Source organism: Emiliania huxleyi (genome assembly GCF_000372725.1).
Source record: "Emiliania huxleyi CCMP1516 unplaced genomic scaffold EMIHUscaffold_427, whole genome shotgun sequence".
In the NCBI taxonomy this organism is placed as follows: Eukaryota; Haptophyta; order Isochrysidales; family Noelaerhabdaceae; genus Emiliania; species Emiliania huxleyi.
The window spans coordinates 9320-29502 of NW_005198776.1; the positions used below are offsets into that span (position 1 = coordinate 9320).

Sequence of the window (20183 nt, forward strand, 5' to 3'; positions counted from 1 at the left end):
AGCCGTCGTATTACTGGCACGCCGCGTCTGGGCTAACTCGATGGGAGCCGCCCCGCGCCGCGGCGGCGGCACACGCGACGGCGACAGAGGCGCGAGGTGGCGGCGGCGGCACAGAGGCCGGCGGCAGCACCGACGCGCGCGGCGGGTGGACTCTCGTCGTCGAACCTGGGCAGCACCCGTACTACTGGCACGAGGCGAGCGGCGAGGTCCGCTGGGAGAAGCCGGCCACCGCCGCGGCGCCGGCCCCGGCTGATGGTGGCCCCAGGGCCGCTGTCGGGCAGGGCGGAGGCGCGAGCTTGCCAGACAAGGCGACGCCCCCTCAGCCTTCACAAGAGCCGCTGCCGCCGCCTCAGCAGCTCCTTCCACCGCCACCGCTACGCCCTCCTCAGCAATTTCTTCCACCACCGCCGCTGCGCCCTCCGCACATGTCGATGCGCCCTTCGCTCTTGCCGCTGCACCCTCCGCAAATGCCGCCGCGCCCTCCGATGCGACCCATGCCCGGCCCGCCTTTTCGACCAGTCCCCGCCCCGCCCATGCGACCGATGCCCGGTGGCTTGCCCTTGCGCCCGATGCAGTACTTGCCTCTGCCTCCAGCGCCCAAGCGCCAGCGGCTCCCGCCGCCGCCGCCTCCACCGTTTCGAGCGGGTCCACATCTGCCCTGAAAGGCGGCGGGCTGTCGCCCCGCGCACGGCGGCTCTTTAGACAGCTGACCGGGCCGCCCCGCGTACTGCTGAGCTCTCGCTCTTGATAGCATTGATGAGATTAGACCGCGCGGAGGGCTGTGGAACGACAAAAAGCAAGCGTTTTTAAAAAAGCAAGCGTGTTTTTAGCCCCAACCACTATCTCCACAAACGCCCTCCCTCCCTGGGCGCCGCCACCAGGACTTGAGGACCAGCTTCTTGGGGGTCACGTGCAGGCCGTTGTGAAAGACGAGCATTTCGGCTCCGCACCGGCCGAGTGGCTGCAGGTCCTCGGGGAAGCCGTCGGGCAGCAGCGCCTCGATAAACTCCGTCTCCCCTCCTCGGTTTGTCCACCCCGTCGCATAGCCCGGGCGGTGCGGCCGGCCTCGGTACGGCCAGAGCGGGCCCGCTCGAGCGTGAATCAGCGCCGCGTCGAACGCGAAACCGCCCATGTCGATGCAAAAGTAACGGCCGCCGAGTTGCAGGGCCGTCCAGCTGCTGCCGCACCACGACGCTCGCAGCTCATGGAGGCGGCCGTCCAGGTCGTAGATCGGCCCCTCGAGCACCGCCGGATTGATGCGGCCCTCGGAAATCTGCACGGCGAGGACGCCGACCCGGCCAGCGGAGAGCGAGCGCAGCGCGGGCCATAGCCTCCGGTCGTACTGGTTATCATCGTCCATCTGGTAGACGACCCCGTGCAGCCGCTTCTCGCGGATCAGCTCGAGAGCGGCGGCGCGCTGCAAGTTGCCTCCCGCCCGCGATGGGCCGACGGCGAGGTGGAAGTAGGCTAGGCCGCTCGAGGCGAGGACGGCGGAAGCCGCGGCCGATGCGTTTGCCGCGTCCTCCACGACGATCCAGAGGGCCTCCGCCTCCCCGGCGAGGACGGACGCGCATAGAGACAGCTTGGCGGCCTGCGCCGAGTGCGGGTAGGTAGCAGTCACGACGATGAGCCGCGGCGAGCCGGCGTGCCACCCGCAAGCGGAAGGAGCGGCAAACGGTGGTGCGCCGCCTCTGCGCCAACGCCGACGCCACTCGCACAGCTTGGGTTTGGATGCGCCGCTGCAGTCGATGCCTTTTTGCGGGCTGCGAGAGGGCTCGGGCGGCACGGCCGCCTTCCCGCTGCTGGCGTCGGGCGGCGCGGGTGCAAGCGAACCGCCGGTTGGTAGCGGCGCGCCAAGGACGGCACCGGCTCCGCGATCGAGGGCGTTGGATGCATTGGCACGCTCGCACACTGAGGCGCCGAACCAAAAGCATGAGCTGTGTCCGTCGTTGGCGCTCCCCACGGGCGCGGTGGCACCCCTGCCGTCGGCCCAGACAGCGACGAAGCGACAGTTGGCGCAGCGCAAGCACCGCTCGAGGCAGACCGCGGCGCCGCTGACCGAGGGTCGGCCCGGCCCCCATCGCGCCACGCGGTGCGCCTCTGCCATCGAGAGCTCAAACACGCCCCACGGGTCGAGGTGGCAGTCCCCTCCAGGGCCCGGCCCGGGCAGCCGGCGGTGACCCGCCACCTGCTCGCCGTGCAGCGGCGGCCCCATGCAGCTCCAGCGCGAACTGGCCGAAACGACCCAAGTGCGCACCGTGCGTTCAAAGCCGGCGGTCATGGCGGCCGGCGCACCGATCGGCGTGTCTCGCATCGAATCCCAATCGCCCCGCGCCGCACCAGCATGCGGCGCCGGCCGGCCCAAGCCCGCGGTGCGGTACTCGTCGAACCGCCGGTGGCGGAACCCGTTTCGCGAATTCGCCCCGTCGCCTGCGTCCAGTCGCTCCCGCTGACGGATCGAGCTGAGCATGCGCTACGCGTGCTCGTGTGGCAGCTGGCAGTCTCTCTACAATGTGGCGCTGGCAGCGCATCTACGTGACTCGCGGAGGAGAAAGCGGCGGGAGCGCCCATCGAGTAGGCTTCCGCCGAGGAGCGCGTCTCCGAGGCGCTGGCTCCACACACCACTGGCGTGCGGTGGTCGCGACTCCGACCGCACCACCCGAGGACACGCGGCGTGCCAGAGGCAGACCTCGAGCCCGAGGGATAGTGAGACGTGCTTGCAGCGTTGGCACCTGCACGGTGGGCATTGGGGTCGGGGCACCTCGGAGCCTGGCAGAGTGTATGTCTGTGCGGAGAGTCTGGCGAGTGCTTGCGAACCGTGCGCACGAAGCGAGGCAGAATGCAGCCAGGCGCGCCCAGCTCTGCGTGAAGTGGCGTGACGGGAACCAGGCGCCCTCGGAGCCGTTCACACACGTGTGGCGCTGCTCAGCAGAGAAGAGCGTCGCTGCGGCTGCGATGGGCAGGGGCGACCCACTGCGCCGGTGGCGGTTGCTGCAGCGACCGCGCCGAGCTCCACGGAGCCACGCAGCGAGCGGCCTCTGAGGGTAGACTGGCTCCGTACAGTTGGAGACCGCGGACGCCGTCCCGAGGCATCGCTGGCAGCAGGAGGCTCCGAGGCGCTTGCAGCTCGAGGCGTCGACGGCGGAGCAGTCGCAGGACGTCGGAGCGGGCAGCATAGGCGGAGGGCAAAACCCGAGCCAGCGACCCTTCGCGGCGTACACGCGACGCCGGGATTAGTAGCGGAAGTGTGGGCGGCCGGCGGGCGGTGCCGTTTTTCTTTTCCAAGTAAGTACCTAACCCCTAAGTGCCTCGCCGCCCTCGCGGGAGTCGCTTAGGCGGCTCCCGTGGTGTACCTGAGTTAGTGCCAGTGCGCGCCAGTCCCGTGCGCCCAGTGCGTAAAAGAAAGAAAGAAAGAAAACGGACAACCCAAGGGAGGGATGGGAGGACGGCACGCCGCCACCACACAGTGCGTGTTGTGCGAGGGAGTCCGTCGTAAAATTCTTTTCCGTGTCGTGCGAGCGAGCGAGAGAGTTTTGTCGTAAAATTCTTTTCCACTTCTGCTTGATCCTGGACGTGCCCACGTTTGCGTGACCGCCGGCATTAGTTCGCCCGAGGCATTGGCCTCGGGGGAGGCCTGCGCTCCGTCTTTTTCTTCTTCTGTGCGGCCACGGGATCCGGCGGTGGGCGGGTCGACTGCTGAGGCGATCGCGGAGGCGGCGGTCGAGGCCGTCTACGGGGCACTAGTGCTGGAGGCGCTCGAGGAGTGGGCTGGCGCGAGCGCGGACAACCCGTTGGACGTGTCAAAGGACGCTCGAGGAAGGGGCCTCGAGTGCAAGGACTGCTTTGAGGAGTTTTACCGCGGGTTTGGCGTCGAGCCTTGGCTCTGGCGCCGGGCGATGCGGGAGGGCTGGTCAGAGCTGGGGGACTTCTCGCGAGAGGAGATGGAGGCGGCGGAGGAGGAGATGCGGCGGGGCGATTGTATTGCTGCCTATGGGCTTCAGATCTCTCAGCTAGGCGAGTGGTGCTGCGACGATTGCCTGGAGGGCTATTTGGGGGGGGGCTTTGGCGACTACTCGGAGCTGCGCAGAGGGAGAGCGCCGTATTCGAGTAACCCCTGGATAGGGCGTGCCCGCGACTTGTCGTGGATGCGCCAGGGGCCCATCGCGGTGACGCAGCGGGAGCGGTTGCTGGCGGAAGAGCGCGCGGAGGCGGCGGCAGCGCGGGCGGCGCGGGGGGGTGGGGGGGGTGGCGGCGGGCGGCGGTCCCGCGATGGCCGGCGGCGGGAGGCCCGCAGCGCGGCAAGGTGGGCTCGGGGGGTGGAGTGCGACGAGCGAGCGATTGAGCGCGCTTTCGAGGGGACGGGGGAAGAGCGGCCGGCCAGGTGGGCCGGTCTCTTCGACGGCGCCTAAGGGGTTGCCGTCTGCTGTGCTCCTTTTGGTACCTGTGTCGAACCTGTGTCGGTCAGAGAGAGTTCTTTTTTGTTGAATTCTTTTCCACTTCTCCCCGCCATCATCCTCGATCGCCGTGCAAAGCTCGCTTCCGAGCTCTCACGCCGCGCGTAGGGCCTAGAGAACACACACACCCTCGGTCCCCTTTCTCTGCTGTCGACACTGTGTAGTCTCGGCCCCGTGACGGGACAACTGTGTGAGAGCCCTGTGTGGAGAGCGCGCGCAAGGGGTTGCTTCTTTTCTGTGTGCCTGTGTTAGTACCAGCACGTGCCAGTCCGCACCTGTGTCCAGTGCCTGTCTGCTGTACGTGTGGGAGAGAAGTTTTGTTTGTGAAATCGTTCACTTTTCTGCATTCTGGCCCGCCGGCACGCGACGGACAGGTACACCACCTCTCTCTCAGTTTTTGCCGGGTCCAACCACAAGCGCGTTCTCTGGGAAGGGCTTGCCTTCCGCGAAGCTCAGCACGTTTGCGACCGTGCTGTTGGCAATGTTGGCGAGCGCCTCCCTCGTGAGGAAGGCCGAATGCGGCGTGATTAGCACATTGGGGAAGGACTTCAATAGCTTGAACTCGTCGTCCCACGCCTCCATCCGCTTCGACATGCTCGAGCTACTAAAGTCGTTGAAAAAGATCTTGTCCTCCTTCTCGTACGTGTCGAGCGCCGCACCACCCACCTGCCCCGATTTGAGTCCCTGAAGCAGGGCGGCCGTGTCGATGAGCCCACCCCTCGCCACATTTACGATCAGGCATCCAGGCCGCATCAGTTCGACCGCCCGGCGGTCAATCATGTGCCGGGTCGAATCCATGAGCGGTGCAGCGAGATGACGTCGCTGTTGGCAATCAAGTAGTCGCGCTCAACGTAGTCGGCGCCGAGAGATCGCGCCTCCGGGCTCTCCGCCACGTCGTGCGCCAGCACACGCATCCCCAGTCCGCGAAGGATCCGAATGAGACAGCGTCCAATCTTGCCGGTGCCAACCACCCCGGCCGTCTTCCCATAAAGGTCGACGCCGACGAGTCCAGATAGGGTAAAATTGCCCTCGCGCGTGCGGCTGTGCGCCGCGGGAAGGTGCCGGTTCACCGCCATCAGCAAGGCGAGCGCGTGCTCTGCCACGGCGTGTGGGCTGTATTCAGGGACTCGAGCAACTGTGACTCCGTGCCGGCGGCAGGCGTCCACGTCGACTCGGTCGTAGCCCGCACACCGCATTGCTATCAGCCTGGTGCCGTTCGCGGCGAGGATTTCGACCGTCTCCGCGCTGGCGTCATCGTTCACAAAGAGGCACACGGCATCCATCCCAGATGTCAGCGGCGCGGTGCTTGGTGACAGACGCGCATCGACCATCGAGGTATGAGGGAACGCCTGCTTGAGCGGCCCCTCGAGAAAGTCGTAGACATACCTGGGGTGGCGCGAACCGGATGAATGGCGTGCAGGCAAACAAACACGGGGAACCTCCCTCTCACGCTCCCACTGAGGTCTCCGCTTTTTATTTCGCAGAGGCCCCTTATTGTATAAGGGAGAGCGAGACTCATCATCTAGAGAATGTAATGGCGTGCAGGCTCAATGCCAAACGTAGAGGTGGCGCACGGTGCCGCCGAGAAGCAGCCGACGCGAAGGCTGGAGGCATCGCTCGTGGCGGAGAAGCGTCGGAGGGACCGGCGCTCAACTGAGCGGAAGGAGCGCCGGCCAAGACGAGCGCTGATGGTCAGAGGTAGCATATGTGTGGAGTAGAGTAGCTCGGGGTCTCTCAGTGCCGGGGACGTGCGTCGACGAGGTTCGAAATAAATAAATAAAAGGGGGGCCCTCAGCGGAGCTGGGAATAGGACCGCCGCGAGCGGCGTGGCGTGGAGCGGTTGTGCATCCCTCCGGGGGCCCCTCTGCGCCGGGGAGGCGATGTTGGAGCTAGGACGCAAGCGTCCGTCGCCTTTTTCAAACTCGGGGCCCACTCCGCTACGCTCCGACCCGAATTTGGAGGGCCTAAAAGTTTAAGGTATTGCTGCGCAAAAGGGGAAGACACTCCACGCACAAAGTACATGCATACTTCCTCTTAGGCGGACCCTCCCGATGCCAGGACGCATCTAGTGCTAGTGTCGCTTTAGGAAATGCGGCGGCGAATGGCAAAGCGCATAAAGAAAGTCGGGGTCGCAGAGAGCGTCGCGCAGCAGTTGAGCATGCTCGTGCGTTGTTTAGGACGCCGCGCCAATTATCTGCGCGCCCATCTGTTGCCTGGCATCCCCTGCGAATTCGTCGCTCGTGATCAGCTCCGCTGCCGCTCGTAGCAACCAGTGCCATGTCGAGATGAAGCTCCGCGACGACGCCCGTGGACTGCACGCGCAGGGAGAGGCGCACGAGCTCCCGCACGGCAAGCGACTTCTCGGCATGCGCCGCCTGACGCCTGTCGGCATCCCATTCTTGCAAGCAAGCCACATTTCTACCGACGACCGCGTATTTGGTCGCGGAGAGGACGTTTTGGTACGTTTTGGCACCAGCTGAAGGCTTGCACGGACAAGAGCCCGTTGCCAACCGCACTTTTGCCAGAGCCTCGCGAATCAATTGGCCTCCGCGGGTGTGAACATATTCGCTGCGGTCATAAATAAGAACGGGCAGCCAAACGAGGGGTGGGAGAAGGACAGGGTCCCCACCTGCACGAGCAGGATCTTGTAAGGACGATCAGGGACACAGGGGAACGGACGAGGTTCGAGGCAGCGGGTTATAGGCCCACGAGTTTCTTCACCCCTGGGTATCTTCGGTCCTCGGCATCCTGCTGCTGCTGTGCAGATGTTATTGGTACTTGAATAATGCGTATATGTGCCCAGTGTTGTGCGAAGGAAAAGTTTTTTGTTCTCCGATGTACTTCGCCTAGTAAAAAAGAAAGAAAACACAAAGAAAGAAAGAAAACAGACCACCCAAGGGAGGGATGGGAGGACGGCACGCCGCCACCACACAAGGATTTTAAGGAGAGGAGTGTGGTGCTAGCCGTCGCCCACCCTAACCCTTGGTCGTCTGCCTCTTTCTATCTCCCTTCGCAGTCCCTCGCCGATTCTCGCTGCAATCTTCATGCCACCTCGCGGTCGTCCCACTCTCGTCGTTCTCCCTCCTGTCGCTTCCTCCTCTGTCGCGTCGCTCTCGTCTGCCTCGTCCTGCGACGCCGCCGCCGCCTGCCGATCCCTTGCTCTCGCGGCTTCTCCCAAAGAAAACACACTCTAGAGGGATGGTGGGTGTAAAATTTGAAGAATTGCTTGTCTCACGCTGTTTGGGAATGGAGGCGGCGGCGGAGCCAGCTCGGCCACCTCTGCCGCCGCGACCGCCGCGGCGGCTGCGCGAATTTGATTATTTGGGTCAAGCATGTGCGACCGATTGGCGGTCATGCCAGAAGCTCTGCCAAACGCCTGCCGCACCGAGCAGTATTTGATGCATCTACAGCGCGACCGTCGAAGGCGAACGCCGGGGGATCTTCCACTACGTTCTACGTGCACATGCCGCCCTGGATGCTCGCTTCTCAGCCGCTCTGTCCAAGTGCGGTAGAACTCTGAATGGTTCTCATGCTGACAGCGGAGGTGTCGAGGGCAGTCACCCGGAGCAAGCGCAAAGAATAGATCAAGCCGGCTGCGAAGATGCGGTCGAGCTCTGCCAGGGAATTTAGCGATTGCACCTGCCGTACCACTGGGCTGCCGTATCCTCGGGCATGGCCCACATAACACACACCAGCTCTGCCCAGCGTTCGGTTCATGTCGGCGTTCTCTCGCGTAGAATTCCTGATGCAGGGATCTGAACTGTATCGTCGTCGTCGTCTCTAGCCAGTCACTCAAACTCTCAGCGCTGCTCTCAATCCTAGCCCGGTAGAAAAGAAGGTTGGGGGGAAGTTTCTGCGCACTGGGCGTATTTTCTTCTCATAACAAGGCTGTGGAAACCGAAACTCAAACTTTATGAGTACGTCCGCTTCCTTCTTCGGCCGCCTGTTTTGTGGCGCTTCGCGTCCGATAAGACGAGCACGGCGTGCGCGCATGTCCGCGTTAGCGGGCAGGCAGTCCCTCGGTGCGTCGGACGGGGACAACAAAGATGAAAACAACGAGGAGCTGCTCTATGCGACAACGACTTTGCCGCGGGAGGGCGACGTGAAGTGGCTGGTCGACCGCGGTGCCACGCAAGAGCGAGCAATTGCCTTACTTAGCCAGCACGGCTCACTCCTTGCTGCAATCCAAGCCGTGCTGAATGCTACGCCGAACGAAGCTTCGGACGACTTGGCGCTTGCAGCGGCTGTGGCGGGCAGCTTTCCAACCGATATCAGGAGAATGGTAAGGCAGTTGGGCAGTTCGTTGAAGGGGCAGGCGGAGAAGGCCGCGGTTGGTCTGGCCACGCTCGCGCGCGACAAACCCGGAAGCCGTCGCGCGATTGCGCGAGCCCTCGATGTGCTCGACCCGTGTCGCTCAAACGGCCTGGTTTTGAAGTTGGCTCCGGAGAATACTCCGGTGAGTCGTAGAAACGTCAAGTCGGCAGAGCTGGTAGCCGAGCTTCGGGCGCTCCTTCAGAGCCTCAACGAGGTGCCAGCTGCAGAAGACGAGGAGTTGGTCGTCTACTGCGAGGCCTTTTGTGAAGAGACGAACGCAGCAAACGGCGACGCTTCGCTTTCCGCGAAGATGAAGGGCCCCGGCCTCCTGCGTAGCTGGACTGGCCTGCTTGGATGAGCGCAATCGGCTCCTCGCTCGAGATCTGCATTGACAATGATGGCGGCCACTCTCGATCCATGGATGCGCTGTCCGCAAATATATTAGGGCGGGCGCGTTTGGCTACGTTTTGCGTTATGCGAATTGATTGAAACTAGGTTTAACGCTCTTCCGGTATACCGGAAGAGAGCGAACCCGTCCGGCCGCCAGTGGCCTCCACTTCGCCCCCTGGCCGTGTTCTGAAATGTTTGTCAGCTGATTGTCAGCCGATTGTCAGCCGTTTGTCTGAAAAGCGGCGGTCTAGACCGCCGGCAGCGTCACGCCCGCGGCGGCCGCCGTGCCCACCTCCGCCTCGACCTCCCCGGCGACGGCCCAGAGCGACACGTCCGGCCAGCGCGTCCGCAGTACTGCCAGCACCTTGAGTCGAGGACGCGCGTGATCAGCCCCATGTGCAGAGTGGAGGAGTCCGGAGGGGCGGAGGGGCGGCCGGCACCTTCGGGCCCGCCACCCGGTCCACCCGCCGCGCGACCGGCGCGGGCAGGTCTGCGTATCGCATCCACACCGTCCAGCCGGCCTCCTGCTGCGCCTGCGCGGGGCCGCGTGGAGACCAGCTCAATCGACGGCTCAAGGCCCTGCCCCTTGGTCCGTGGCCTGCTTGGTGGGAAGGCGAGGGCAGACACCGGGCGGGGAGACCGCTCGTCCGCATCTCTACTGTCTCGCGTCTGCTGCCTATGTGTGTATCGGATAGTATATATCGGAGGGGCGAATCCAACACTTCTAGCGGCCGTAGATGAAGATAGGCTGCTGCACCTGGCCGCAGAACTTGCAAGCGGCGGCGGCGGGCGCGGGGTTCTCGCCGAAGCACATCGTCTTGAAGCGCGAGTTGTAGCAGCTCGCACAGCGCCACGCCTAGGGAAGTGTCTAGGAAGTGTCTAGGAAGTGTCTAGGAAGTGTCTAGAGCAGCTCGCACAGCGCCACGCCTCCCCCGCCGCCGGAGGAGTGAGTCGACATCATCCGCCGAGCTACGCCGAGGTTCGACGAGACTCGACGAGAAGGTTCGCCGAGTTCGCCGAGATTCGCCGAGATTCGCCCAGCTCCGCCGAGGTCCGCCGAGAGGCTGCACCTCCCCCGCCGCCGGAGGAGGGCCCTGCGGCAGCAGCGTCGGCGGAGGCGCGTCGGGCGGCCGAGGGGCCGAGGCGACGTCCTCTTCCGCCACCGCCTGGCGGGAGGAGGGGGGCGGGCTGGGGCGGGGAGGGGGTGGGGGGGGGTGGGTGGTGGGGGTGGTGGGTGGTGGGAGGGGAGCTGCAGCCGGGCGAGGGGCCTCGTCTCGTCTCCCCTCCCCTCTAGAGCTGCGCGTCTTCTCTTTTGCCCCCCGCCGCAGGAGGAGGACCCGTCGTCGCGGCGGAGAGCAAGAAATGAGCAGACAGGACTGCAGGCGCGCTCCCGGTACTCATTCTTGGCTCTCATCAGCAGGGAGTACTCATCAGCAGGCAATACTACAGCCATCGCACACCTTCGTCACGAGGGAGAGCTCGTACCGGTGCTCGCGCCACGCCGCCGGCAGGGAGGCCTTGTCCTCCTTGGCTGCCTGCACCGCCGGGGGGAGTGCGGCAGGGTAGCCTCAGCGCTGCCTCCCTCTGCCAGCTGGGCCTCCCTCCTCCTCCAAAGCCGCGCGCATCTCGTGCCACATCTCCGCCCGCATCTCCGCCCGCATCTCGGCTCTACCTCGGCCTGCACGACCGACTCGACCTCCCCCACACTCAGTCGCAAGTGCGATGGCGTGAGCGACGGAGGCGCCGGGGCGGCGGGAGCGAGTCCGTCGCCCACCCCGCGCAGGCGCAACATCCGCAGCCCGCGCGCCGGCGGCAGCCCGTTCCTAGTGAGCAGGCCACAGCCTGGTCGATCCAATCATCCACAGCAGACCCCGCCGCCCGCGGGCAGCGCAATGCCAGAGCGCGAGATCGACCGCCCCTTGCGTGACGGGCGGCGGCGGGGCGGCCTGCAGCTCCGCCGTCGCCGCCTCCACCGCCTCCGCCGCGGCGGAGTTCGCGTCTCCTCCGCTTCCTCCGCCGCGCGCAGACGCGAAGAGCGCCCTGACGCGGGCCTGAGGGGGCGAGCGAGAGGACGGGTACGGCCCCGCCCCACCGAAGTCTGAGGAGCAACTACGGGTGGTTGAAGACCGGCCGAATCAGCACTGCACCGTCTGAGCACTGCACCGCTCCACACTGGCGCGAGGGGCGACGCGCGCCTCGAAGCGCTCTTTGGCCGGCAGCGGGACCCAGGCCACGGTGAAATGGTCCCCGCCGTGCAGCACGTACACGGGCAGCGGAGGAGACTTGAGCGGGTCGGCGAGGGGGACGCCTGAGGGAATGGAGCAAACAGAGGGCTGGGTGTTGTCACGACGTCACGCACGACTCGAGCGGCTCCGCGAGGGCGGCCGCCCGTCTCGAGCTCGTCGCGGGAGAGGAGGCCGAAGGGCGAGGGCTCGCGCCATGTCACCTGCCGGGGACATGTGTCAGGGAGGTGTCAGGGGGGTGTCAGGGGGGTGTCAGGGACGTGTCAGGGAGGTGTCAGGGAGGTGTCAGGGAGGTGTCAGGGAGGTGTCCAGAGGGCCGGCCGGGCGGGGGCGCCAGTCCCGCGTTGCTTCTTCTCGCGTGTGGGCGACCGAGTGTGGCTCGCTATGGGGGAGATATGGGGAGATATGGGGAGATGTGGGCGAACGAGTGTGGCCCTTTGCGCGACCGGCCACGCACCAAGCCACGCAGCAGCAGGGGGAGAGGATCTGGCACGCAGAGCCGCCGCCGCCCACACCGCTACCCGCATCGCCGCTACGACGTCGCTACGCCGTCGCTACGCCGTCGCTATGCCGCCGCTACGCCACCACCGCCACCACCACCACCGCCGCCACCGCGACTGCCACACTGCCACCGCCACTGCTATCGCCACCGCCACCGCCGCCACCGCCACCGCTACCCGCCGCCACCCGCCGCCACCCGCCGCCACCCGCCTGCCGCGTCTGGGGCGGTGTCACCTTGGCGCCGTCCTGGCCGTAGGCGCCGACGTTGCCGCGCGCCCGCCCCGCCATGAGGAGAGTCATCAGCTCGGTGCCTGCAGGGGGAGATTCGGGGAGATATGGGGGAGAGTCATCAGCTCGGTGCCTGCAGGCCGGACATGTCCGAGAAGGCGGGTCCGATACGACAGGTCCGAGAAGGCTCATGAGGCGCGCGCGCTCCTCCGGTCTCGGCCAGAGGCTCGGCTAGGGCCAGTCTCGGCCAGTCTCGGCCAATCTCGGCTCGGCTCGGCCAGGCTCGGCTCGTCTCGGCCATCGCCTCGTCTCGGCTATGAGTGTGCCGCAGAGAGCGTGCGGCCCGGCGATCAGAGGTCCGCTGCCGTTGTCGAGCGCCACATCCGCCCTCACCGCCTCGACGCCTCGCGTCAGCACGCACGCGTAGCAGAGCAGCACGACGCCGCCCTTCTGCCGCAGCGCCGGCATCAGGGGCGCGAGATTGGCGGCGACGGAGGCGGCGCCATCCGCCGCGAACGACTCTGTCACGATCGGGCCGCCGACGGCGCCTTCCCACCGCGCGAGCACCACCTCCTGCGCGACCGACTCCTTTGCACCCGCGGGCGCGTCGGCGGAGGCGCAGCGCCAGAGGATGGCTGCGAGGGCGGCGCGGAGGTCTGCCTCCGTCGCCGCCGCCGAAGGAGGAGGGCACCCCTTCTGCGCGAGGAGCTCGGCGTTGACCGCCGCGAGGACGCCGCACGGACCGTTCTTGCCCTGCAGCAGGCCGCAACGGCTCTCGGGCGCTGCGGAGAACTCGAAGCCCTGCTCGATCCATGGCGGTGGCGCCGCCTCGGAGCCGAAGAGCGCGGCGTGCGCCGGAGTGCCGGCGTGCGCGGTGCCGCCGCCGCCGCCGCCGCCGCCAGCAGCGACGGCTGCCGGCTCGCCTTCGGCCATGCTGAAGAACAACTGCACGGCCATCTCAACGTCACCGCCGGCCATCTCGAGGTAGCTGGCCGCCTGGGCGGGGTCGAGGCCCGTGATGGCGGCCACCGAGTCCGCCATACACACATGTACACATGTATTAGAGCAGCTGAAAAAAGAAAAAAGTTCGCTTTTTTCGCAGCTCTGAACTGTGTGTTAACTCGACTCAAGCACTCTCCAGCCCCTGCGCCCACACCTCAACCTTCTTGGGCAGCAGCTGGTTCGCAGCACAAGTGACTGAGGGCCAGTGAGGGCGAGCCCATCGCTGTCACAGCTGTGGCAGCCGCACAATAGGCTGTGTCAACTGTGCAGAGTGTGTGAGCAGCAGAGGAGCTGCTCTCCAGGCTTCTGTCGCAAAGAGCTGCATGCCACCGAAAGCGCTGTCGAGGTTCGCCGAGCGCGGCGCAGGTTGAGGGACACCGTCACCGACGAGCGCGTTGGACTTTTCACTCCGGACAAAGACGGCGACACGCACACGAGCTGAGGCCGTGTCGCCGTCTTAGCGGCGAGGCGCGGGACCGTCTGTGGCGAAGTGGGTCGCGTCCCTCGATTTCCTCAAATAAATAAATAAATAAAAAGGACACCTCTCTACTGGCCGCGACGCGGACGGAGGTCCCGGAGGTCACAAGGCGACAGGGTTTTCAGGGACACGAGCCGCGGGAGCAAGCTCTCGGCCTCTCGCGTCGGGAAGCACAGGCCAGCACGTGGCAGCTCAGCACTGTGTGCTGATACAGGTGGCTCGGCGCGCGTCACTCGGTGAGGCGAGCGGACGGGTGCAGCTGGGATGACGGCGTTCGCGTTCGCAGCCAGCGGGGTGAGATGAGGTCGGGAACCCACCCCGGTGCCCCCGCGCGCACGATTAAACCTTCTTGGGCAGCAGCTGGTTCGACATGTCCTCGCCGTGGCCTAGGCAGCTGGATTCGCCCTCGCCCCAGGTAAAGACGGCGCTGTCGGCGGTGAGGGCGAGGCTATGGAACCGTCCAGCCGCGACAGCGACAACGCGCCGGCCAGCCAAGGCCTCGACCTTCTTGGGCTGCCGTTGTGCCTGCTCATCTCCGTGGCCCAACTGGCCGTCCCCTCCACCACCCCAGCTCCACACGGCGCCGTCGGCGGTAATGGCGAGATTGTGGCGGGCTCCAGCCGAGACCGCGACGACGCGCTGGGCAGCCAAGGCCTCGACCTTCTTGGGCAGCAGTTGGTCCCGGTAGTCGCCGTGGCCCAACCGGCCCCAGCCTCCATCGCCCCAGCTCCACACGGCGCCGTCAGCGGTGACAGCGAGGCTGTGGTACTGCCCAGCCGACACAGCGACGATGCGTTGGCCAGCCAAGCCCTCGACCTTCTTCGGCAGCAGCTGGGTCTGCTCGTTGCCGTGGCCCAGCCGGCCACAGCCTCCATTGCCCCAGCTCCAGACGGCGCCGTCGGCGGCGATGGCGACGCTGTGGCCGCCTCCACCCGACACAGCGACGACGCGCTGGCCAGCAAAGGCCTCGACCTTCTTCGGCAGCAGCTGCTGGTGCGTGTCGCCGTGGCCAAGCTGGCCAAGGGCTCCATAGCCCCAGCTCCGGACAGCGCCGTCAGCGGTGATGGCGAGGCTGTGAGCGGCCCCAGCCGACACAGCGAGAACGCGCTGCCCAGCAAAGGCCTCGACCTTCTTCGGCAGCGGCTGGGGCTGCGTGTCGCCGTGGCCCAGCTTGCCGGTGCCTCCACTGCCCCAGCTCCAGACATCGCCGTCGGCGGCAAGGGCGAGGCTGTGCCCGTTTGCAGCCGACACGCTCACGGCGCGCTCGCCTCCCAGCGATGTAGAGGGGAGGAGGGTCGGCGTATTGAGCCGCGCCGCGCCCTCGCCGTGGCCAAGGAGGCCTGCGACGTACAACTCCGAGCCGCACGACGAGAGCCGCCCCTCGCCGGCGATGAAGAGGCTGTGCCATCCGCCTGCCGCCGCCCTCGCCGGCGGGTTGGACTCGCACAGCAACGCAGCGAAGCACAGCCACCGCACGGCACAGCCCTCGTCCTCAGGCTGCGCCGGCAGCTCGAAGCCGCGCTCTTGCGCCCACAAGCGGATGGCCTCCGCCGCGAGCGAGGCGTGGAAGAGCAGCGAGACGGCCGCGACGCGAGCGATGTCGATGGGGCTCTCGCTGCGGGAGAGGGCGCGCTCGAGGAGGTCGGTGGGGAGGTCGAGGAGGCGGGTGGGCGGCGGCGTGTCTGGCGAGGGAGCGGCGGTGGCGGCGGTGGCGAGGCGGCGCGAGCGGCGGCGCGGCGGGGTGCACATGGCGAGAAAAAGAATTTTACAATGCAACTCCCTCGCACGACACTGGGCACAGGACTGGGCACGGGACTGGCTCGCACTGGCACTAACACAGGTACACCGAGAAAAAGAAAGGAGATAGTTTTTTCTCAGCGAGAGACGACGCGCACGAGGAGCTCCGTGGGGAGGTCTGAGACATCGTGTCCCATATACTCGTGCAACAACCCGGTCACCTCGGACGGGACGGACTTCGTTTTTCCCGTGCCCTGTGTTCTGTGACAGAATCTGTGTTGTGAGTTTGTTTTGTCTTCTTTGTGTTGTGCGCGGAGGGAGTTTTGTTGTAAAATTCTTTTTTGATGTTAATGTAAAATGAAACCAACGCAGAATTCTTTTAGCTCACACGACACAATGTGAACTTCAATGTGTTGTAGCTAAAGCTACTCTCTTGAAGGCCGAACACCCTAAGCGGTCGAGATACAGAGATTGGTCAGAACTTCAGCGCAGAACCGTCATGTAGCGTTGCGGCTGCAATCGTGCGCACGGCCCGCCACGACGCACTCGCTAAACCCCCACAGCGCCGCCCCAAACGCCTCGTCGGTTGCCATTGGGTGGCGCGGCTCCCACGGCGTCGCGACCGGCACGAAAAGCCGCCCGTTCCCTCCCGGCGAGTCGGCCCGCCCCGCCAGCTCGGGCGCCACCGCCGGGAAGAGGACCGTGAGCGCCGCCTGCTCGGTCGAGTAGGCGAAGAGCCCGTTCCGCGCCTGCGCTAGCTGCCAGGCGATGCCACCTGTGGCGCGAGGCACTCCCGGGGACGGCTCAGACACTCGACTCAGGCACGCGCCCGCCGCCTCTTCGAAGTCGCCAGGCCGGCGGGGAGGCTGTCGAGCCGCGGAGCCATCTCTCGGCCATACCTCGGCCATCTCTCGGCCATCTCTCGGCCATCTCTCGGGCATCTCTCGGGCATCTCTCGGGCATCTCTCGGCCATCTCTCGGCCATCTCTCGGCGGGGAGGCTGCCGAGCCGCCGCCCAAGCATCGCCTCGAAGTTGCCGCGCCGGAGCATGTCGCTTGCCACGACGCCAGGGTGGACCTACATCTCGGGTGCATCTCGGGTGCATCTCGGGTACATCTCGCTCGCCGCGACCGCCCTGGAGTGGACCGCAGACGAGAGCAGCGCCCCGCCCTGCCGCCGCGCCAGCTCGGCCGCGAAGGCCAGGCTCGCGAGCTTGGCCATCCCGTACCTGTGGGGCATGTCAGGGAAGTGTCGTGGACATGTCCAGGACAGGCTCGCGAGCTTGGCCCTCCCCCGTACCGCGCGTAGCCGCCGAGCCGCGCGTCGTTGATCGACGCGAGGGAAAGCGGCACCTGCGCGACAAAGCCCCGGACGTGTCCCGGACGTGTCGCGTGCACGCGTGCCGTGGGGCAGGACTGGTCGCTGAACGAGGCGAGGCGTAGCGCACCCCTTCCGGCGGCGCGCCTCGGTGGGCCCCCGAAGTCAGGTGTACCACCCGCCCGAGGCCTACAGGACGGTTCCAGGAAAGGTCCGAGACGGGTCCTGGAAGAAGGGAGCTGTGCGCCACCCGCGGCCGCCTGACCGCCCGGCCGCCGTCCGCGTCAGCAGCGGCAGCAGGCGGGTGGTGAGTGCGAAGTGCCCGAGATAGTTCGCCTGTCGGCTGCCGTTGGGGATAGGACTAGGGACAGGCGCGGGTGGTTCTGCCTGTCTGTTTCGTTTGCCTGGAAGGTCGCCTCGACGCCGTCCTCTGTGAGGCGGAGCGGGAACTGCGCCGCCACGCCCGCGTTGTTGACGAGCAGGTCTAGCGAGGGAGCTCGAGCCGGCTCGTCCGCCGCGACCCGCCGCTGCAGCTCCGCCTCCAGCGCCGCAGCAAACGCGGCGACGCTCTGCAGGCTCTCGAGGTCGAGGGCGAGAGGGAGGGTGCTTGCCGGCGCGGAAGCGCGCCGCGCAGCCGCCTCGGCGATGAGGGACTGGGCGCGCTCGCACCGCGATAGGTTGCGGCACGCGAGCACGACGGTGGCGTTGGCCAGCGCCAGCTGCTTTGCAACCTCCAGCCCGAGGCCAGAGCTCGCGCCGGTGACGACGGCGGTTCTTCCGCTCAGGTCGGGCATCCGGTCGAGCGAGAAGCCGGCAGGCTGCAGCAGGGTGCCGAGGTTGATGCCGCGAGCTCGGCACCAGAAGAGGTCGCCGCGGTGGCAGAGCCTCGCCACGCCGAGCGAGGAAGCGAGCACGGCTATTAGAAAGGCGCGCCTCGTGCCGCCCGTTCGTGTCTCGTCTCTAGTGGCCAGATCCGGAGGCGGGTGGTTGCCCGACAAGATGGAGGACATGGCTAAGCTTCTGGTTAGTGGGCAACTGGTTGGGTGATGACGAGGTTGCGGCGCAGCACTAAAACGGTGTAAACACAGGGTTCGGACTCCTTGCCGCGTAGGGAGTTGCCCGCTTTACTTAGGTCGGGTAAGTGATCCTATCCTGCGGCACCTCGAACACTCACTTGGAACTCTAGCCCGCCACTAACACGGAGAATTCACAGATACTAACCAACGACCCATTTCGTGTACCAACCAGTCGTGTCGCGTGTGTATCGCCAGCAGAGAGGGGTTCACCATGGCCGCGCATGCTTTGTCGCGTGGCTCGTGGCGCGTGCGCGCTTATCAGAGGTAGATTGTGTCACCGTCCGGTCCCCGCGTGGAGGTCGTCGAGTTGACGGAGGCGCCTGCCGTGCGCGGCGACGAGATGGCCGAGGCGACGGCCGAGACCTTGCGCACGCTCACCCGGCCTCCGTCGCGGGTCGCGCAGCCCGCGAGGATGATCTTTTTGTACTCCTGCGGCGGAGCGCGGCGGAATGGCAAATCTCACGTGCGAGCCTTGGGCAGCGGTGGCGGTCGGACACGCACCTCGAATGTGACAACACCATCGTCCGACATGTCCGCCCAGCCGATCATCTCGTCCACACGGTCGTCGATGTCCGCCTCTATCGTGACCGTCTTGCTCGCGGCGCAGAGGAGCGCCTGCTTCAGCTCCTGCGCATCGAGATGGCCGTTGCCATCTAGGTCGAGCTTTTTGAATGCGTCTTGGAGTGCCGCGTCGCTGCCGAGGGGCCGCTCAGGAACGAGCGAGTGCCACGCCTGTTTATGGGCGCGCATACAGTTCGTCTCGACATCACAGGCGACGAGACAGTGAGCGGCACGCCTCGCTGGCGGTCAGCATGTCCTCGATGCGGTTGTGTCCACGGTACGTGCGCATGCCCAGGAGGGGGTACGTGCGCATGTCCAGGAGGGGGCGGCGCGAGGCCAGCGTCAGAACGAGCGGGCGGCGGAGCACGAGCGGGCGGCGGAGCACGAGCGGGCGGCGGAGCACGAGCGGGCGGCGGAGCATATGAGTCCTGAGTGGATTGCCTCTTACGATGATTGCTTCGTCACGGCCGATTCTCTTTTTCTACTAATCTCTTTCGGAGGAAGAGGCAGTTTCCCCGCTGTCACCGCGCCTGAGGGGTTTCTTTTCCTCGCGATGTCCACCCCGCCGCGCCGCCGCTCGCGCCGCATCGCCTCCTCCTCGACCGCCGCTCCATCGCCGGACGCGCCGCCGCCCGTCCGCCTCCTCGACCTCCCCAGGGAGCTCCTCGAGCGCGTTAGCCATGCCTCTGCAGCAGCCCGCTCTCCTCGCTGAGGTGACCCTCTCCTCTCCGGCCTCCGCACTGCTGCTGCACGGCGACACGGTCGTGATCGGCACCGCGTCTGGCACCGTCTGCACGTTCCGCCTCGTGCCTCGCGCCTCGCGTGGTCCGACGCCGATGGAGCTTGCTCTCATGGCGCCAGCCGCGGCGGCTGCCGCCACAGAGGCCGCCAGCACCGCCGCCGCCGCCGCCGCCGCCAGCTCGGACGCGGCGTCCGCTCTGCCTCCTGCAGACGGCCCGCTCGAATGGCTGGCCGGCCCGACCCTGGTGCTCCGGAGCGGCGTCTCAGTGGACGCGCTCGCGGTGGCGGCGATCCGTGGGCCCGGCGGCGGCGGCGGCGATCCCGCGAGCGACTGGCTCCTTGTCTCGTGCGGCGGCGAGGTCTCTGCGCACCTGCTGCCTCGGCTTGGTGGCGCCTGCCGGCTCGTGGCAGCCTGCACGGGCGCGCTCTGCGTGCACGGCGGGCACTCCTCGCCCTCGCCGCCGCCCGCCGCCATCGCTACGGCGCACTATCGGAGGATCGAGCTCTGGGGACTGCAGCTCGTGCAGCAGCCGTCCCGCGCCGCCTCCGCCGCCGCCGACTCGCGCCCGCCGCCGCCGGCTTGCGCAGCGACGCGGCGGGCGAGCCTCCCGGTGCAGGGCCGCGTGGCGGCGGTTCTTTGGAGCGGGGGGCACGTGTGCGCCACGCTGCTCGCCCAGGCCGAGGGAGCGTGCGGCGGCGGGGGCGAGGCCACTTACGTCGTGCTCGACGCGGCGTCTGCGGCAGAGGTGTGGCGGCTGCAGGCGAGGCTTCCTAGACACTTCCTGGACACTTCCTAGACACTTCACGCAGAGGTGTGGCGGCTGCAGGCGAGGCCGCCTCCGCCTCGCTCCGCCCCAGAGGCGGGAGGCGGGCCGGCGCCGGTCGTCCCTCCGCCCGAGCTCGTCGTCTGGGAGCGGCAGTCTCGCGGCGGCGGCGGCAGCTCGCTCCTCCCGCGAGCCTCGTCGTGGCACCCGCTTGCCCCCTCCGCCTCGTCGCCGGGCGGAGGGCTCGTGTACGCACGCGGGCCGCAGTTCCACTACTCTCCCCTCGGCTCGCTCACGGCGGCGGCCCCGCCGGCGGGGGCGACGTGGGCGGGCGGCTGGCGCGTCGACTTTGAGCGCCCCACGTGCGACGACGGCTG

At 66.7% G+C, this 20183-nt stretch overlaps 9 protein-coding genes across 9 annotated transcripts; 2 read left to right on the forward strand and 7 right to left on the reverse strand.

Annotated features, from left to right (window-relative positions):
* Window positions 1-67: 67 nt before the first annotated feature.
* On the reverse strand, window positions 68-808 carry EMIHUDRAFT_370168 (hypothetical protein). Its single transcript, XM_005769327.1, has one exon. It carries the CDS (start codon window positions 752-754, stop codon window positions 386-388), a length of 369 nt encoding a protein of 122 aa, XP_005769384.1. The 5' UTR covers window positions 755-808; the 3' UTR covers window positions 68-385.
* An 18-nt stretch (window positions 809-826) lies between these two features.
* Window positions 827-2470, reverse strand: EMIHUDRAFT_118804 (Glucuronyltransferas-like protein; the record flags this gene model as incomplete). The annotated part of the gene is made up of 1 exon (XM_005769328.1): window positions 827-2470. The coding sequence occupies one exon, from the start codon at window positions 2468-2470 to the stop codon at window positions 827-829; it is 1644 nt and encodes a 547-aa protein (XP_005769385.1).
* A 2374-nt stretch (window positions 2471-4844) lies between these two features.
* Window positions 4845-5785, reverse strand: EMIHUDRAFT_118805 (hypothetical protein; the record flags this gene model as incomplete). The annotated part of the gene is made up of 2 exons (XM_005769329.1): window positions 4845-5120; window positions 5273-5785. The coding sequence occupies 2 exons, from the start codon at window positions 5783-5785 to the stop codon at window positions 4845-4847; spliced, it is 789 nt and encodes a 262-aa protein (XP_005769386.1).
* A 2660-nt stretch (window positions 5786-8445) lies between these two features.
* On the forward strand, window positions 8446-9126 carry EMIHUDRAFT_244611 (hypothetical protein; the record flags this gene model as incomplete). The annotated part of the gene is made up of 1 exon (XM_005769330.1): window positions 8446-9126. One exon carries the CDS (start codon window positions 8446-8448, stop codon window positions 9124-9126), a length of 681 nt encoding a protein of 226 aa, XP_005769387.1.
* Window positions 9127-9405: 279 nt separating this feature from the next.
* Window positions 9406-10950, reverse strand: EMIHUDRAFT_459071 (hypothetical protein; the record flags this gene model as incomplete). The annotated part of the gene is made up of 6 exons (XM_005769331.1): window positions 9406-9522; window positions 9599-9691; window positions 9916-9997; window positions 10069-10324; window positions 10619-10693; window positions 10831-10950. 6 exons carry the CDS (start codon window positions 10948-10950, stop codon window positions 9423-9425), a joined length of 726 nt encoding a protein of 241 aa, XP_005769388.1. The 3' UTR covers window positions 9406-9422.
* Window positions 10951-11293: 343 nt separating this feature from the next.
* Window positions 11294-13171, reverse strand: EMIHUDRAFT_244613 (hypothetical protein; the record flags this gene model as incomplete). Its single annotated transcript, XM_005769332.1, has 5 exons — window positions 11294-11466; window positions 11848-11944; window positions 12137-12205; window positions 12524-12958; window positions 13040-13171. The coding sequence occupies 5 exons, from the start codon at window positions 13169-13171 to the stop codon at window positions 11294-11296; spliced, it is 906 nt and encodes a 301-aa protein (XP_005769389.1).
* Window positions 13172-15759: 2588 nt separating this feature from the next.
* EMIHUDRAFT_370169 (hypothetical protein) lies at window positions 15760-17720 on the reverse strand. The gene is made up of 7 exons (XM_005769333.1): window positions 17069-17720; window positions 16930-17000; window positions 16745-16853; window positions 16647-16699; window positions 16494-16575; window positions 16247-16424; window positions 15760-16122 (listed from the first exon to the last, which is right to left on the reverse strand). The coding sequence occupies exons 1-7, from the start codon at window positions 17672-17674 to the stop codon at window positions 15845-15847; spliced, it is 1377 nt and encodes a 458-aa protein (XP_005769390.1). The 5' UTR covers window positions 17675-17720; the 3' UTR covers window positions 15760-15844.
* Window positions 17721-17998: 278 nt separating this feature from the next.
* Window positions 17999-18490, reverse strand: EMIHUDRAFT_244615 (hypothetical protein; the record flags this gene model as incomplete). Its single annotated transcript, XM_005769334.1, has 2 exons — window positions 17999-18169; window positions 18242-18490. The coding sequence occupies 2 exons, from the start codon at window positions 18488-18490 to the stop codon at window positions 17999-18001; spliced, it is 420 nt and encodes a 139-aa protein (XP_005769391.1).
* Window positions 18491-18552: 62 nt separating this feature from the next.
* EMIHUDRAFT_244616 (hypothetical protein) lies at window positions 18553-19013 on the forward strand (the record flags this gene model as incomplete). Its single annotated transcript, XM_005769335.1, has 2 exons — window positions 18553-18582; window positions 18621-19013. 2 exons carry the CDS (start codon window positions 18553-18555, stop codon window positions 19011-19013), a joined length of 423 nt encoding a protein of 140 aa, XP_005769392.1.
* Window positions 19014-20183: the final 1170 nt, after the last annotated feature.

Coding starts and splice junctions, on each gene's coding strand:
- EMIHUDRAFT_370169 (XM_005769333.1), bottom strand. CDS start 17,674: ATGTCCTCCATCTTGTCGGGCAACCACCCGCCTCCGGATCTGGCCACT. Junction 16,854..16,929: donor ACGCGGACGGCGGCCGGGCG/GTCAGGCGGCCG, acceptor ACCGTCCTGTAG/GCCTCGGGCGGGTGGTACAC. Junction 16,700..16,744: donor AGTCCTGCCCCACGGCACGC/GTGCACGCGACA, acceptor TTTGTCGCGCAG/GTGCCGCTTTCCCTCGCGTC.
- EMIHUDRAFT_370168 (XM_005769327.1), bottom strand. CDS start 754: ATGCTATCAAGAGCGAGAGCTCAGCAGTACGCGGGGCGGCCCGGTCAG.